This window comes from Leptinotarsa decemlineata, unplaced genomic scaffold (assembly GCF_025532065.1).
Source record: "Leptinotarsa decemlineata unplaced genomic scaffold, Ldec_3_MD MMD2_tig00004307_RagTag_RagTag, whole genome shotgun sequence".
NCBI lineage: Eukaryota > Metazoa > Arthropoda > Insecta > Coleoptera > Chrysomelidae > Leptinotarsa > Leptinotarsa decemlineata.
The window spans coordinates 5,562,029-5,579,772 of record NW_027412606.1 but is presented as its reverse complement, the minus strand read 5'-3'; the positions used below and the strand labels follow the sequence as shown (position 1 = coordinate 5,579,772).

The 17,744-nt window shown below is 34.1% G+C and overlaps 2 protein-coding genes across 4 annotated transcripts in view; one reads left to right on the top strand and one right to left on the bottom strand.

Annotated features, from left to right (window-relative positions):
- Positions 1-17,744, top strand: part of LOC111503664 (vasoactive intestinal polypeptide receptor 2) — a 266,571-nt gene that overhangs the window by 233,912 nt on the left and 14,915 nt on the right. For all 3 annotated transcript variants that reach the window (XM_074178839.1, XM_023158028.2, XM_023158027.2), the window contains 7 exons: positions 1,497-1,603; positions 12,215-12,468; positions 12,526-12,691; positions 12,751-12,916; positions 12,970-13,100; positions 15,096-15,311; positions 15,364-15,506. In XM_074178839.1, the coding sequence (XP_074034940.1) occupies positions 1,497-1,603; positions 12,215-12,468; positions 12,526-12,691; positions 12,751-12,916; positions 12,970-13,100; positions 15,096-15,311; positions 15,364-15,506 (1,183 nt within the window). The remainder of the gene's footprint in view (positions 1-1,496; positions 1,604-12,214; positions 12,469-12,525; positions 12,692-12,750; positions 12,917-12,969; positions 13,101-15,095; positions 15,312-15,363; positions 15,507-17,744) is intronic.
- On the bottom strand, positions 6,583-9,736 carry RpLP0-like (Ribosomal protein LP0-like). Its single transcript, XM_074178843.1, has 4 exons — positions 9,577-9,736; positions 9,255-9,499; positions 7,818-8,037; positions 6,583-6,887 (listed from the first exon to the last, which is right to left on the bottom strand). Exons 1-4 carry the CDS (start codon positions 9,602-9,604, stop codon positions 6,667-6,669), a joined length of 714 nt encoding a protein of 237 aa, XP_074034944.1. The 5' UTR covers positions 9,605-9,736; the 3' UTR covers positions 6,583-6,666.

The following is a 17,744-nucleotide window of genomic DNA, read 5'->3' as shown; positions in this document are numbered from 1 at the left end:
CCTTTGCACAAAGGTGGTGATCTCAGTGATCCATGAAAATTTCGCCCTATACGTCTCATTCCGACTCTAGGCAAGCTAATATGGCATCCGTGGAATTACTCATAAACGATTCGAGATGAAGTCAGATTGTGAAAACCTCATCGTCCTCATCAGCAAACGAAATTAAAATTGGCATTACACAAGGTTCAATACTGGGACCGATACTTTTCTTGTTATACATAAACGATTTAACATCTATCGATATAGAATGAAAATTTACTCTGTTCGCCGATGATACCACAGTATTATGTATTAATAAAATTTCATGTAATCTCCACGAGATTATAAACTAAGATATGAAGAAATACTGGTGCGACACCAATCTGCTGTCATTTAATATTTCTAAAACAAATGTATTATCATTCCGCCGCTTTACTGACACCATACTATTAATAACAAAGGACAAGATGATTGAAAGCAGACCTAGTTGTACATTTTTGAGGGGAATGATTGACGTTAAACTCAAATTCGTCGATAACATTGTAACCCTCAATGAAAAGCAAGCTTCAGGGTGTTTTACAGTGAGAATAACTTATAAGGAACTTGGTTTGTCTTGAACTTCTGGATACAACTCTGAACCCCAGAATCACTCAGTTACTTAAAAACGATGATAGTCTACTTGATGGTCGCTCACATTTCAACAAGATGGAAATTCTCCAGATTTTGTTGAACCTGTACGCCAATTTTTAGATGACAATTTCACAGGGAGATGGATTGGAAAGCGAGAACCTGATTATCACCATTAGACTTCTTTTATGAAATCCAAAGTTCATATTAATAATAATAATGTACCTATTCAAAGCAATATAGGATACAGATTGTGAATAAAGTAATACCTCGGAAGCAGTACTGCTTGTGTGTGGATATACATACATATATGAGGCTAATTTAAAGTAATGCAACAATATAAACATTCAGAGTAATATTAGAGGTCAAAATATAAAAAGAAAATCTAAAATTAATTTATATGTAGAATGTATGTACATGTTGAAGTTACAATATAAAAATAACTATTAAATATTACACAACCAAACTCTCTTGATGACCTCTGCAGAAGAATTGTGAATCCAGAATGTTGAGGAATGTGCGAAGACATTTTACATGATGAAAATTAAAAATATCTTTATAAAATGTACTTTTCATTAAAACTTCAATACTTGATCGATCCTCAATTTCAGTATACTGATGTATTTCGGATTGAATTCCCTTCAGAATGATGTATCACAATTATAGTAATCCCATTGAAAATTCTGAAGTACTGGGGATGAAGGGGTTGACAACACAATGATGATGTATCTGGTGAATGTGTAAAAATAGACGGGTCTGAGATATTTTCAATTTTTTTACGAGTTAGCAGATTAGGGGGGTGACAAGTTTTAGCTGGAACACACTGAATTATTACGAAATTGCCTTGATTCCCATTTTATAGATATACTGATCACTCTCATTCATTTCAGGTTTGATGTGTCCTCCTTTCTGGGACTCTATTCTTTGTTGGCCTCATACTCCAGCAGGAGTTTTAGCTGTAAGCCCATGCCCATCTTACATAGCTGGATTCAAACCGGTAAGAAATTAATATTTTGTAGAATCAATTATAGGTAGAACTGATGAATATTTTCATTTCTCAATCATCTAGGAATTAAATTTTATATACATGGACATAAAACTAAACCGAGCTGAAAATCTTCCATTCAGTCGAGGAATTCCATTCAGTGGAGGAATCGGCGAGTTTTCTATTGTGCGAAAACTCACGATAATCCGTTACTCAGGGAAGCTATAGATTGCGCTGTAGACGACCCCTCCCGATATAGAAGGCCCCAACACACTGTCGAATGAGGCCCAAACTCTGTTACGCCAGCAACGCAAAGTACGGAAATTGCATTTAGAAAATGCCAAAATTAGGTACTTTTTAGGTGCTTTTTAGGTACCGAAGTCAAAAATTAGGTGCTCTGTAACTTACACCGCAACTCAATACTCAAAGTTTCGTTGCTAGCATTATGTGATGCTAGCAACGCAATAAAAATAATAATAAAATAATGAATGCTAAGGGAACACTATTATGTGCTGATTAAGTGCTAAACGGTGAGGATCGTAAAATTCTCTAATTGATAAACAAAAGCTTCCAATTTCGCTAAACAACAGATCTAAGAATCAGGTCTCTCGAAAACGAATGCTCTATCAGGAATAAACTAAGCGTGGTAATAAAGTGCTAATTAGGTGCTTGCAAGAAATTAAGATGAAAACGACCGCGAATAAGCGAAAAAACAATTTCGAGATACCTGATTTGAGAAAAAAATCAACAATATGCAATAAAGTCTTGAGATACTCGTAAACTAATACATAGACAATCAAAATAAAGTGCTAATTAAGTGATCACTAGATATTCATAGTAAAACTAGATTTAATGCCTATGGGGCTCATGCGGACCTGGAAACCACCATGACATTATTTCATGACTGATGTTCTGAGTTTTTATAGTACGTTATTTGATGAATGAGGGCAGGAAATTAGAGTGCTAATTAGGTGCTTACTAGATGAATAATAGTAAACCTAGATTCCATAATTCATATGGGGCTTATGGACCCGATAACCACCATGGACCCGATAACCACCATTAAAAAAATGTTTGAAATATGTGTTTTCCTTTAACCAGATAATTCACACCTATGAACGATAACCCTCAGAAATCGACCTTGTGCGAGTTAAGAACTAACGAGGTCTCACCTTTTAACGTGTGATTCCTAATATCTAATGAGCACCTAATTAGCACTTTATTCTCATACCCTTACTTATCGAGAAACGTACTGTAAGAACTCAGTCCATCAGTCATAGTGGTTTTCCATAATGCCCCATAGGCATTATGGAATCTAGGTTTGCTATTATTTATCTAGTGAGCACCTAATTAGCACTTTAATTTCTTGCCCTTATTCATTAAATAACGTAGATACTATAAAAACCCAGTACATCAGGTATAATGGTTTTCAGGTCCATGAGCCCCATATGCATTAAATAATCTAGTTTTACTATGAATATCTAGGGAGCACTTGATTAGCACTTTATTTTGATTGATATTTTTATTTGAGTATCTCAAGACTTCATTGCACATTGTTGATTTTTTTTCTCAAATCAGGTATCTCGATTTTTTTTTCGCTTATTCGCAGTCGTTTTCATCTTAATTTCTTGCAAGCACCTAATTAGCACTTTATTACCACGCTTGGTTTATACCTGATGGATCATTCGTCCTCGTTTTCGAGAGACCTGATTCTTAGATATGTTGTTAAGCGAAATTGGAAGCTTTTGTTTATTAATTAGAGAATTTCACGATCCTCACCGTTTAGCACCTAATAGTGTTGCCTTAACATTCATTATTTCATCATTATTTTCATTGCGTTTCTAGCATCACATAATGCTACCTAAAAAGCATCTAAAAAGTATCTAGTTTTAGCATTTTCTAAATGCGATTTCCGTACTTTGCGTTGCTGGCGTAACAGAGCTTCAATTCCAAACTCTGTTCTATATGTTAAGGTTTTCAAGCTCTGCGGGATCAAGTATCCTTAGATAGTCTAAAAGTATATTACGAGTCTACTAAGCCCACGTTTAGTTGATAATTCAGTTTGGTATCATTTTCTGAGGATCAGCTGTTAATGCTGACAATATCTTCAGAACCCAGAAAATAATACGCATTATACTGAAACTACATTACAGAGAATCGAGCAAACAACAAGAATTCAGATGAAATCAAAATCCCAATCAATTTTTCAGATCGTTTACTCGATATTGAAGACAGCTATTATCGGGTTATATCGAACGAAAAGTTCACAACATCTGATGTCAAAAAGTTACGTATCCAATAACGCACTAACTTTTTTATTGGGTGAAATTCTCTATGGAATAAGTGGCTGGTAAAAGTAGCTGTTGTTAGAAAATCCGGTATAATCCACAATTAAAAATATGGTATCACAGGGGTAACCTTCGCCAATCAGGATCAGATGAAACGACCTTCGTCGAGTTCATCGAATCCCGAGTACGCGAAAAAGTTCAAAACTTCAGTAATAACATAAAATGAATATATTGTAACTTCAATTATTGGTAATGGATAAATGTGTCATTGTGATTTCACTATTGTTCATTCATACAATTTATGTGTTTGCACTTGTTTGTATTGTTTGCACAAAACCTCTATTTTTAGAGAAGTATCACATCAACAAAACATAAAAATTGTAGATCAATATTGAAATATGGAAGAGCAACGTAAATGATCCAGGACGTTATTCTTCAGATGGCACGTTCAGGGGCGTACCCAACGAGGGGCAGGGAGGCAAGTGCCTCTCACTGGAAGCACGTTTTATTGCTGGAATTCATTACACTTTTCGAAATTACTGTTTGAATAGTCGAAATAATACTTACTCTATTGAAATTTGTGAAATTAGGGTAGTTCATCGTTATTTTATTGCCTATCGAAATTTTCGTACAATCGTTCACAATTATGTTCTATACGAAAACAAAAAAAAATACTGAAAATGAAAATTATCGTGATTGTACATCTTGCACCACCGATCTAGAGCCACACCTAGCGACTGGCAGAGGAATCTATGTCAACCAGTTAGTGGGATTCATCATAGATTATCTTTTTACCATGTATTCATTCAATAAATGTTTCTTTTGATAATCATTTGTTCGAATTCATTCCATTTGAAGATTATATTAGCTTACCTTATTATTTACGTTTGAAGTTCTAACCTTAAATAACCCAGAAGCTGCCCGAATGGATATAAAAACTAAGTTCCAAAAAGATAAGTAAAGTAATTCATCAATTTCTCTAGAGAAAAATTAAATTTAAACTTTACTTGATTTTATACTGAAATGTTTGTTTTATTTGTATAACTATATTAATATCCAGAAACTAAGTAGAAACTGGGATGGGATGGGAAAAAAAAGAGGAACTGCTTACAAATTCTTGAGCCCCACCATCAATTACGATTCTCGTTCTAATGCCAGCCATTTGAAAAGAAAATGTAACCGCCGCTATTTAGATCAATATTCAATATACCCCTTGGTTGGTGTACTCAAGTCGTTTGAAAGGTGCTCCATGTATTCACTGTGTTCTTGTTTCTCCTAGTTGTGTTACAGTTGAAAGAGTTTTGGGGTAATTCATGGTTAGGTCATACATAAAGCTCAAAGATATACATGAAGATTGTACAAAAAACGTCAGCAGTCACTCACACAAAACTTCAACATCTGCTGCAAAAGCGTTCCTTGAAAATGTTTCGGTTGATGTACAGTTGCAAAGTGATCACCAGAAGATGATTGAAGAAAACAAACAAATATTTTTATCAATTATTTCTTGTTTCATAGGTTGTGAAACTCATTGTAATGACATAGTTGATAAATCACTTGTAAGTTTAAATAATTTTCTCAAAAAAGTTTAGTTTCATTCACCTTTTCCGTTCTAAAATGTTGCAACCCGAACGATCATGGCTTGTCCCCTTAGTTTTAATCCTGGGTGCGTCCTTGGGCACATTCGCTTTTCAGCAGCAAGAAATGACCAGAGAACGAACTTAGAATAAACTTTACTTCACCTTAGAGGAGTTCATTTTGATGGGGACTCGTTAAAGAGAATATAAACAGTCATTTGACTGATGATTGATCTGCTTTTCTGCATCTGTCGTATGGAAGCTTTGTTCACCAAGGCCCGTAAACCGGTAAAAACCATCCAAAGCCGAAGTATAATAATGACCCGAATCAAAACGTGAACCGGAATGAAAAACCCTGAACACTCTCAATTGATGACCAAACAAAATATTTTCTCTCTGCATAAACTTTATGTTATGTATTAAAACCATTCATTACCTTTTAAAAATGGTCTGGCTACGCCTATGTTGAATTTATGATTTTTTTATAGTTATTGAGGAATGTGTATTTTATGTTTTACTTTACTACCAGAGATTTTCATTCCATGACGGGATTCGGTCTTATTATGGTATAGTGTGTAATGTAGGGGTGCAATTTACAATCAGTGTTTCAATATCCCTTTTGAACACTTACACTTCACTTGAACCTAAACTTCCGAGCTTCAAAGTCCAAATTTTTCAAGTAGCAATAATTTTGGTTTGCAATTGGCAGTCTACCATAATCTAGCAAACCTAAAATTCTATGGCTTATGAATTTTCGCCATGGATAAGTTTAATCTAATCTCTTCTTCAGAACACCCTTAGAGGTGCTACATCCACCACAATATAGGTCCAACATCATCTTATTGTTTACAAGATAAGATGTTAAAAGATAAGACCTCATTATTTCCTTAGCTAGCACAAGACATAATGGAAATATCAACTGAAATCAGGTCAGATAGAGTGATAGCAACATACTTTCAGTAGCAAGAGCTTGTACCTAGGATACATTCAATGAGTGTTCAATAAATGAAGATTTTCACTTTTATCATAATCCATGTTCATGATTCAGTACCTAAAATTAAATAGTATCCAAAGTTTTTATTTTCCTTGAATGTTGCTTTCCGTGATTTGATTTAAATGAAGCAAAAACTATTTGATTACCTTATATTTAACAAATATATACAAACTTATATAAATATTTGAAAAAAGTGTATAAAAATTAAAAAGAAGTTTTTTAATCATCATTTGTTTCCATTTCTTCACCTACTTCTAAATCAACTTCTTCATCGTCCACTTCAAATTCTTCAAAACCCTTTCCTTTGGTCCACTTTGCCTTCAGGATCAACCTGAATGTGGCTAACCTAAGCTCTAGCAACTCCAAAATCTTAGCTTGCTCTGGAGTCAGTATATTTCCTTTTTTGCAAACTTCAAAGTCCCGCAATAGCGTCACAACTCCTGAAAGAAAATGGTAGAAAATAAAATACATAATTTCAAAGTTAGTGATTTTAATCCTCTTGACATAATATTCCATACTTATGATGCACTGTTTGGAACCTTTGGTGTAGTAATGAATATTACTAGAGTTTTTTCCCAACACCAAGTTGTTATTTTTAACACCTCGACACGTGTTAAGTGATCATCTTCAAAGAGGAAGATTAAAACTAGAAACTGATGTGAGCTAACCCTATTTATGCTATAAAGGTAACCCATACAGGTAAACCATCCAGGCGTACCAACCTAAATTAATTTTACAATTTTGCCTTATCTATTAGTTTACAATATATGTTTATATAAAACAATTTTCAGCTATATACAAATTAATTTCACAATATTACCTTTCCAAATTTATTTTTGCATTTCATGTGTCCTTATGTAGTAATCAGTAAACCCAACAACATTATTTTATTTTATTTTTACAAGCTATATAGTTTGCTCTTTGGTATAGGTCCGTCATCGTCATTCCTAATATTATTGTGTTTACTTATTTCTACACTCTAGATGCCTATAAGAGTGTAGGGATTACCTTTATAGCATAAATAGGGTTAGCTCACATCAGATTCTAGTTTTAATCTTCCTCTTTGAAGATGATCGATCACTTGGTGATCGAAACACGTGTCGAAGTGTTAAAAATAACGATTTGGTGTTGGGAAAAAACTCCAGTAATATTTATAATATTCAATACTCAATGGGCTCTCGATTATTGCCATTTCATTTACTAAAATCCATATTTTTATATTCATTTCTTATCATACCCAATATGAAATATATTGCATACTGTATCTATATTTGGGTATATTTAAAAAAGTCTGACACCCTTCTTTTGGAACTTTCAAATAACATCTAAGAACAGAATGAACACATCAAATGAATAATTATAATTATTACCTCTGTCTAATTTTGTTGGCATTCCCAATTGCCTCAGATATGGTTCAATTGCATGTGAAAACTGGGTCAGTGGACCTTCTTTTAAATTTACTGTTTCGGTTGCTTTAAATCCAGATCTTGCGTAATCTTCAACTGAGTAGTTATTGAACCAATCTACCACTTTCTTCTTCTTACAATCTGTAAAAAGGAGTCCACACTGACCTTTCAAAATAGCTGACATCTGAAAGTGCAAAGAAATGTATTAATTATTGACCTTTGAAAACGTAAAATATGTTCAAAAGTATATGATTCTTAACAGTTAGTAGGATTCATCAACATAATCTATAGAACATTATCTGAATTGCCACTAGTCCCAAAGATTAACGAAATTTGAAATTGTTCCTCCGAGTTCAAAGTCAGAGAAAATTTCAGCATGTAACTTCTACCTTCAACTTTCATAAATAAAAAGTATGGCGTATGTGATCTTTGGGTCTGAAAATCGTTTGCCCTGAGGAAATGTAGCAAACCAAAAATGACAGCCTTTTGCATCTATCTGGCTATAATTTCTGCTATTTTGAGACGAGACGGTATGATGTTGAAGTCCATCTGAGCAGAGTTCATCTGGGCAGAGTCGTCTAGGCAGAATTTACGGATTTTGAAGAGTAAATTTTATCTCTTTTCAAATAACAACTTCATACAGAATAGAAAATATATCAAAAGATATTATCTTAAATTGCTGGAGGACAAATACTACAGCAGGCTTAATAGCTTGTATTTGCTTGAGAGTGGAAAATGAAAATTCTGATAAACCCAGCACCTCTCATTTCCACAATGAAATAAATATCTCACAGGGGGTAAGGCAACACTGGGGACTCATCAATACCATAGGAGTGCCGGAGACGATAATATAACACTCGTGATGTCACATTGTGTCGATAGATGTCAACCGAGAACATATTTTGAAATCTACAAAATTGCATCAACATATTTTCACGAATCAAACATAATCTTTCTCAGTTCAATAATAATGTTAGTTTTAATCCAGGCTACTGGTAGTGACACTTGATATTTAACATCGGCAAATCTGAAAAACTCATACCATTGGTGAATATCTATAAAAACAATGGACCCCATGATGTACTAGCTGTATGTGATGACTCTTTATCAAATATATGTAGGAGACAATTTGATTCCTTCAGTAAAACAATTTTTCTTCAGGAAAATATAACATATCAAGAAATAAAAAGAAATCTACAAACTTTACCTAATATACATCTACTGACTAGTCAGAGGATTATATAAATATGATTCATTCACCAGTCTCAAGTTGTGAATCACAAGTTTTATCTTATGAACACATGGTAACCAATGTTCAAAACTAGAAACTTACTACCTACATTTGGTTGAATACTCGTGTTAACTATCCGATAGATGTCAGACATTAGTACTTTACGTTACCTTATGGAGATTTTCTTCGACTTCTTCTTCAACAGTTTTCCCAAAGCTTATAGCTATAACTTTATTTTTTCCAAAAAAGAACCTGCTGGGCTTCCATTCTTCTCTAACTTCTTTCATCTTTTCGTTCCTCATATTTCGATACGTGAACAGATAAATGCTCTTATATTTTTCCACACAATTCCTTACATCTTCCACTATTTTCTGCTTCAATGCTAAACCCTTTTTATCGGTTTTTGTTAAGGAAACTGAAATTAAAATAGGTTATGTAGGACAAATTAAAATTGAAGAAAAATATAAACATAAATAATTTCCTAAAACCCACTTTTCTTATCTCTTTTCGATTTAGGCATGTTTCTTTAACACTTTGAAACTCCAAAAACAAATTATATGCAAGAAAAAATGATCGGTTTCGTAGTAAACAACCAAAATCACATTTCCCACGTGTGAGACTGACATATGACAAGTGACTGACGTGCGACAGTGTGGCGATGTTTATCAATGTACAGAACGCAGGTTACAGAACGAAAACCGAATTTTGTTCTGTGATATACAGATAGGGAACTCATATGGGCTGAAGCTCAGAGTAACAAAAGACAATACCCTGAGGGCTGGAGAGTCATGAAAGCGGAGTTTTCCTTTTTTAAGTCTGCAGCAATGATTTTTCAATGTTGTGATGGCATTATCGATTTGTTTGAATAATCGAATTATCATTCGAATTAGAAATCATTCGCAATGCGCAGTAGAATCACTCAATAGACATTGATAATATGATAATACAATAGTTGTTAAGTAGGTATATGAATCAAACTGTGATTTTCACTGTCGACTGAGGACAATGTTTTATTCAGTTTTTATGTATTGAGAATTTATTTTGAGTTTGTGAATTTATTGTTCATTTTGCTCAGTAATTTCTATGTTTGAATTTTGGAATGACGTTTCATTCCATTAATTTTTAAGATAAATCAGAGCCGATCGTTCTCATTTGGCTTTGGTACTAGAAGTATTTTGTTTTTACCAAAGCTAGGCTTGCTCATATGTGAAGTCCTTGGAAATCCGCGCATTCTGAAGGCACTTTTATGAGGAATATTTTTTGGGGAATATACTAGCACAGTGGGCTGATGTGATTTTTCTTCTATCAAAGTGCTATTCACCGAAACCATTGCTTGTGGCCATTTAGCTTCAGCTTTAGAAAGATACAAAATTTGAGGTCACCTTGAATTATTGGAATCTAACAAATTAATCCGGTATCTGCGATTATTCTGTAGTCCAGTATTTAAAGTCAGATACGCTGGGGTATATATAATGGTGGTGAAGTTAGTACTAAGAATTGAATTTGTGAATTTTTCTGGCTGGAGGAGAGAAAAGTGTATAACAAAAACGACCGTAATTGAATTGTAATATTTTCATAAGTCCTCTGGTTCAGTATAGAGAAGTTGATTGGTTGGTTTAGGGTTCTTATTCATTATAAAAGGTATTGGTTTTCACGACACAATTGCATTCTTCAGGTCGAAAAGTGGTTAAAATACAACGTTATTGTATCGATTGCTTCATTTATTCTATATTGTGAGTGAGACGGTTCTGATAAAATACGGGTTGAACGGCTTGTGTTGTAACCTCTGTAGAACTTTATATCTACTCTTCTGTAGTAATGCTATGACTTGGTCATATTGCTGAAAGCCTTCAGAGCTACCTCCGCCTTTTAACTTTTTTTAGATGTTGCTTCCAGGGATCTAGTAGCACACCCAGATATTTGACCTTCCCCAACAGATTCATCTCTTCACCTTGATGTTTTATAGGTCCTAGGCCATCTGTTTTGTTCCTACTATGGTCAATTTCATTGGGCTTATGTTCAGCCCTTCTTCATTGGTCCATTTAGTTATGATACTTCTACCATAGTCCATTTTGTTGGGCTCACGTTCGTTGGTCCATTCAGTTATAATACTCAGAGCCTGCTGCATGTGTTTCTTCAATATATTAGCAAAGTAGGTACTTTGTGTCGATTATGGTCCATTACAAGGTTCCATAACAGTGGGGACAAACTCCTCCCCCTGAGGACGACCCCTGATGGTTGTGTATTCTGATCTTCCTCTCAGCATGCAGATTATCATCCTGCAGGCACGGTGTTTACGGCAGTATATTTAAGTATTTTCGAATAATTAGTCCAGTCATCTTAGTAAGTTCACCTCGGAATTTGAAATTCTCGTGTAAACTTGTATTTTGACATCTTAAAAATTTTCTCAAAAACTACATAGGTATGGTAGGGTGTACACGGCTATTGAAATATAAGATCAAATGTCACAATTATAATAATAATAAATGATTTTATTGAAAAGTTACTCAATATAAAAAACACTAACCTAACTTAACAAATGGCATAATTCAGCATTCGCACATGATAAATCGAGGCAGATATTGCTGTTGCATCCAACCAGCACCATCGATTTTTTGCACATTTTTTTCAAGTATCTTGTTTCCTATAGGGTTTTCGCTATTTGTATTCATTATCAATATTGTAGAGGACTGAATTCCCTACAATTTTTCTTTCAAAAAATTTTTATACGTTGAATCGTTTGCGAGATAGAGGGCGGAGAGCGCGCGGTTAGCCATATACAGTTTATTAGTGATTGATGAATACATAATTATTAATAAATTTCATTTCTCATCAATTATTACATGAGTGTAAATAACGTAATTACATTACATAGTGAATAACATAATATGTTATTTACTACGAAAAACTACTGTGATAGCGAAGCATGTCGTGATAGTTGGAAATAAAGTTTGTGTAGATCAAATTGTTTCCGGTGCAGTTTCTAAAAAATTATGATTTCGCCAATTTTTCGTGTTTCACACATACAAGTATCATTCTATCCTTCCGTTGGCTCACAGTTCATATAAAATTTCTGTCTGAATTTGGATTCGAATAACATTTCCCTGACTCACAAATATATATTTTTCAGGAGTATAACGTCACCAGGAAATGTACTGAAGATGGTATATGGTTCACGAATCTTACTACACACGAACCTTGGGCTAATTATACATCGTGTTATGAAGGTGCAATAACTACAATTTTCACCAATAATTCCGGGAAACCAGGAATTTCAAAAAGTTATGAAGCTATTGTGCCAGCAGTTAAAATTATATCCGAAACAGGATATGCAGTTTCATTGATATCTCTCCTGATAGCTTTCTTAATAATGTTGCTTATCAGGTACTATATATAATTTCCTAATATATGAAATTTCATTGTACCACTTTTGTTTTTCAGAAAATTGCATTGTGCTAGAAACATTCTCCATATGAATTTATTTGCGTCTTTTATAATGAGAGCATTCTTCTACATTCTGAAGGACATATTGTTTATTGATGGGGTGGGGCTCACAAATGACTTGAGCGAAAGAAATGGATACCTGTACTTCAAGACAGACCTAGAGGTATATCAATAACGTTCTTTCAAAAACACTGGTAATGCAAACTGATATTTACATTCCAGAAAAATAACTACGAATGCAAACTTTTAACGAGTTTGGTGCAATATTTCACCACGGCGAACTATTCATGGATTTTGATGGAAGGACTATATCTTAACAATTTGATCTTTAGGGCACTTTTTGCAGATTCCAGCAAAAATCTAATATACTATATTTGTGCGGGTTGGGGTAATTTCAATTCAATTTCAATAGTTGCTTGAATACACTTATACATTTTCTAGGCTTACCACTTCTGGTCATAATACTCTGGATTATAGCAAGAATTTTTTTGGATGATATTACATGTTGGACTATGAATGACGATATTATTCCATTTTTGATTATTGCCATACCCACAGTAATATCAGTGCTGGTAGGTATGCTGTTTCTCATTCAAGCATAATATATTATTAGGTCTGTTCTGGTTCTCTATCTGGACTGTTTTCATCAGTCATAAAACAGTCATCCAACTGGATACCTACTGAATATCATGTGGCATAGATCATTCCAGTCTACAACTGACTCATTGATTTTGAACGATCCGGAACCCGGAACTGTTCAAACTTAAAACCAGAACATACCTATTGATGTAACAATAAACTGTTTGATCTTATAGATTCATATTATAAATATTATATATAGATTCTTGAGATGGTGAGAAAACCAGATTTCGATCTTCTGATGAAATATCATGTATTATATTTGTTTATTACCTGTCATAAAAATATCGTCTTCAAGATTTTATTTACTATGAGTTCCTGAGTTCCCCTTTATTTATATCAGTGATTGATGTTCTACTACTGTAGTGCTCAGCTTTGCAATAAGATAGTGTGAATAACAGGTATGATACTGTAGCATCCATACTGCTATAGGAAGTTGTGTGAAAAACAAACACTGTAATATAGAATCTATGAAGTTGTGCTCGTTTGATTCAAGATCTTACGCCTCTTGTTACGAAGGCATACTTGAAATTCATCGAACCTAAAAAGCAGACCTGGAAGGAATAAAGGAAGAAATGAATTCGTACTATAAGATGTTTACCTGGATTTTAAATACCTACCTATGGTAATACTGGTGGTAGTTGACACAATACTCGAATGAATGCAGAAGCAAAATATGTAATATGACTTTATATAGTTATTCAGATATCTTCTGGTACTATGTCGAATCATCAGACAAGTACTACTCTAAACCCGCACTCTGTTGTTTCGAAAAAATTTGTTTTCGTATAATTCAATGTACATACGGAAATAGTTGTTTCAAAAGGGCTTTTTCCTCCAGTTTGTGTCTTCAAGATAATTTTTGGCATGATCTACACATCTCTGTAAAGAGTTTATTTCGAAATTCCACACTATTTTGTATCAAGATGGGGAAGTAAACGGCCAAAACCTTTCTTTTCCGAAAATTCATCTCTCCTAAAAGGATATCCGTTTCAATCTGGATCCGATTTCAACGATACTCAATTGATTCAATTTACTTATGGTACTGTTCACTAATCCCTCTCAGGGCCGAATTTGAAGGAGGGCAATTGGAGCTACTGTACAATATACATAAAAGAATATCCAAATTTTGACGGGTCAGCAACTCTTAGTTTTTTCCTCCCAAACATTTTTTATGCATTTTCACTACTTAAGAGTACTTGCACAAACATTATAATATTGTTATCGATATGTCAGAAAGCCCTGATTGCAAGTTTTCATTTACTATCAAATTTTGATTTGATCGAGCAATACTTTTTTTAATGTGTAATTCGTAATATGTACTCATGAGTTAGAGAAAAATGAAATAAATCCAAAAAACGGTTGACCTTACAACTTCCTTGCAACTTTTCGCTTCTTAGAGCTTAAAATTTCAAAAATTGTTTGACGAAAGCACTTGAATGGACATTTTTAACGACATCTGTAGAATGCGGTGATTTTCGACTGCTTCCCCTTTTTTTGAAAATTTTCAATTTTCTTACCGGGTAGTTGACAATTCAACTGCTATAAAAAATTTCAAGGGGCCCATCGTGTTTCCTTTTTCTTTTATATATGTTAGAGTAATTAGTTGTTTATAGCAGGGAAATTAGGGGCATCCACTCCTTAGTTGTCCCAGCGCCTCCAGACTTCCAAATCCGGCCCTTATCCCGCTATATACTAAAAACTTGAGAAAGTAGATATTAACCCTACCATAAACTTATGAATGAACTGACTCACTATTTGATGAAAATTAATAACACTATCCATGATAACACCGAGGAACCTACGTTATTAGCGAAAACAATCTCGAAATAGAAAATGTTTGTGAAATTTGTTCAATTATTATCATGGATAGTACCCTTTCATACACTTTGCAAGTATGGTTTTTGAAGATTGCAATTATTTTTCAGATAAATTTCGCTCTGTTCATCATTATATCTATAGTACTCTACACAAAACTGAATTCTCCAATTTGCGAGGATACACAGAGATACCAGAAATGGGCAAAATCGACCCTAGTTTTGGTACCACTATTTGGAGTGCACTACGCCATATTGTTGATTTTTTATTTTATCGGCCAAACATATATTTGGCTCATCTTCGATACTCTTTTTGGAAGCTTCCAGGTAATAACATTGTTAATTACGTCAAAAAATCTACAACTGAAACATGTTTTAGGGATTTTTCGTGGCAGTTCTATATTGCTTCTTAAATGGTGAAGTTAAAACCGAAATGAAACCCCACATAACCAGCATATTGACATATTTAGCTACCAACAGAATATCCAGGATATGTTTTCCCTGTAGGCAGCGCATTTTAAGGTTTGTTGATAACATTGGACCAACTTTAAAGATCTGTTGTACTGTTTTATTGTTGGTTAAATAATTGAAGTGGTGGTATTTTCTCCTTAATTGCTCAAGAATTTTCAATACACTGACTTGTTATTTGGTGAAAATCAATAACACTGGTCATGATAATAACTACAAATTTTCACAATATACATAAGGTTCTTAATTGAGCGCTTTCTTTCTTCAAATTTGTGTGTGAGATATCATCGACCTTTTTCGTATAAAGCCAAAAACTTTTTTTCCCAAAAAATTAAAAGTTCCTTGTGATTTCATCGTGTCCACGAAAAGCTAATTCTTGGGAACCCAAATAAATCATAGTATCGATAATTCTTTTTAAATTCGACCGATTTTCCCTAACCTGATTATTAAAAGAAATTATGGCCTCTTTTTGAGCTGTATCTAAAGCTGTTGCTATATTTTGTTTGCTAAACAATTTTAATTTACAAGACAAAAATATATGCTCCTCAGATTTAAAATGTCTTTCTGTAGAACGAGATAAATTTTTTATATCGGAGTATCCTATTTTAGACTACGTTTGGTATTCGGTTTGTACGGAAAATAAAACACAGCGCCAACAAAAAAGTTTTTCTCGTTTAATGGAGCCGGATAACCAATCGCATTTATCGTACCAACTACTATTAAATCCTCGATTTTGTCGATTATCTCACGTTTTAATTCAAATCATATTTGGTTGAGGCCTTCCCAGGGTTTTAATAATGTAAAATTTATTATCATAAGATAAAGACTTAAAATTATTTGTCAGCAACCAATCGACTATATCGTCAGATTTTTTAATTTCGTCCAACCATGATAAATGAAAAAAAAACTTACCGAAAAGTGAAAACCACTTTGAAATTGAAAGAAAACACTTCAAAAACACATTAAAAATATTACCAAAAAGCACTGCTATAATACAATACCTAATGCCTGTTTTATACACAAATAACAAATATTATCAAGAAACAATAAAACGATTTACCGAAATATTTTTCAGTCCCCGTCCGTCATGGCATCCCGTACGAATAATTAAATAAAAAACAAACGCAGTCGTACACTAACGGAGACCAACTGGAGGCTAGCCTCGTCTAACGCTATAATTTCTGCAACTAAAATTACAAATCGGGACGTATGTCGCTGGTTGGATCGGTCTTGTGGAGCCTGTGTATTTTAAAGCGGTCGGAGGCTTGGCTCCCTTGCAACGTATGGCATTTATTATTTCAGGTTGATGGTTTATTCGTTATTCGTTCATGGGCGGTGCGTTTGAGTTTTGTTGATGCACGATACAGTGTAGTGAGTGATAGTGTTTTTTCGGGCATGTTATGTATTTACATTAAAAATTAATGGTAGAGTAATGATAACCAAGCATTTTTAGAAAAAAATAATCATAATTATTCATCATTTATCAAATTAATTTATTGCGATGAATAGCCTCAAATTTTATGGGGAGGCCAAGCCTCCCTTGCTTCCTCTGACGAGCCGCCGCTGCCTTTTTCATTTATTTGAAAAATCTATTGATGCCATTATGTGTGGAATATAACATCGTTCAAATGTCCGCCACGGCTTCTCTAGGTGGAGCGCATCCGAAACGTCCAATTTTCCATGACTCTGGCTCATAAATCAGGCTGAATTTGACCGATGCGATGGCATGTGTTATGTTGGCTTTGGGTCCAGATCATTCAATTCAGACCACATGATTCTCGGACCCAACGATCACTTACCCCACGGTGTGGGGAGTGGTCCTTGGTTCATAATGCTGGCGCGCCCTCCCGAATGTATCGGGGCCGGGGATAGGGCCTGACCAGCGCATACTACGGGAAAAAAATAATAATAACGTCTTCATTATTTCCCCTTTCAGTACATTCAAATAAATATAATCCTTTGAAATACATTTAAGAAAATAAAGGGCGAAGTTCAACTCAGCAGCGGAGAGTGCTACTCTGTTCATCTTCCAATATCCAACCTATTCATGATAGAATTATTTCCGAGAATAACTCCATTCCATTCATTGACAATATTCTTACAAAATTAAAAACATTTTCAAATCTTTGCCTAATATTACTACCGCTTTCAAGTATACACCAACGATTACAAATATTTCTTCAAAATTAAAAGACAAAACTCCAACCACTCATAATTCTCATATAGTCTTTGCTGTTCTGTGTGCAGACTGCAATCAGGTTTATATTGGCCAATCTGGCAGACTTCTTCCAT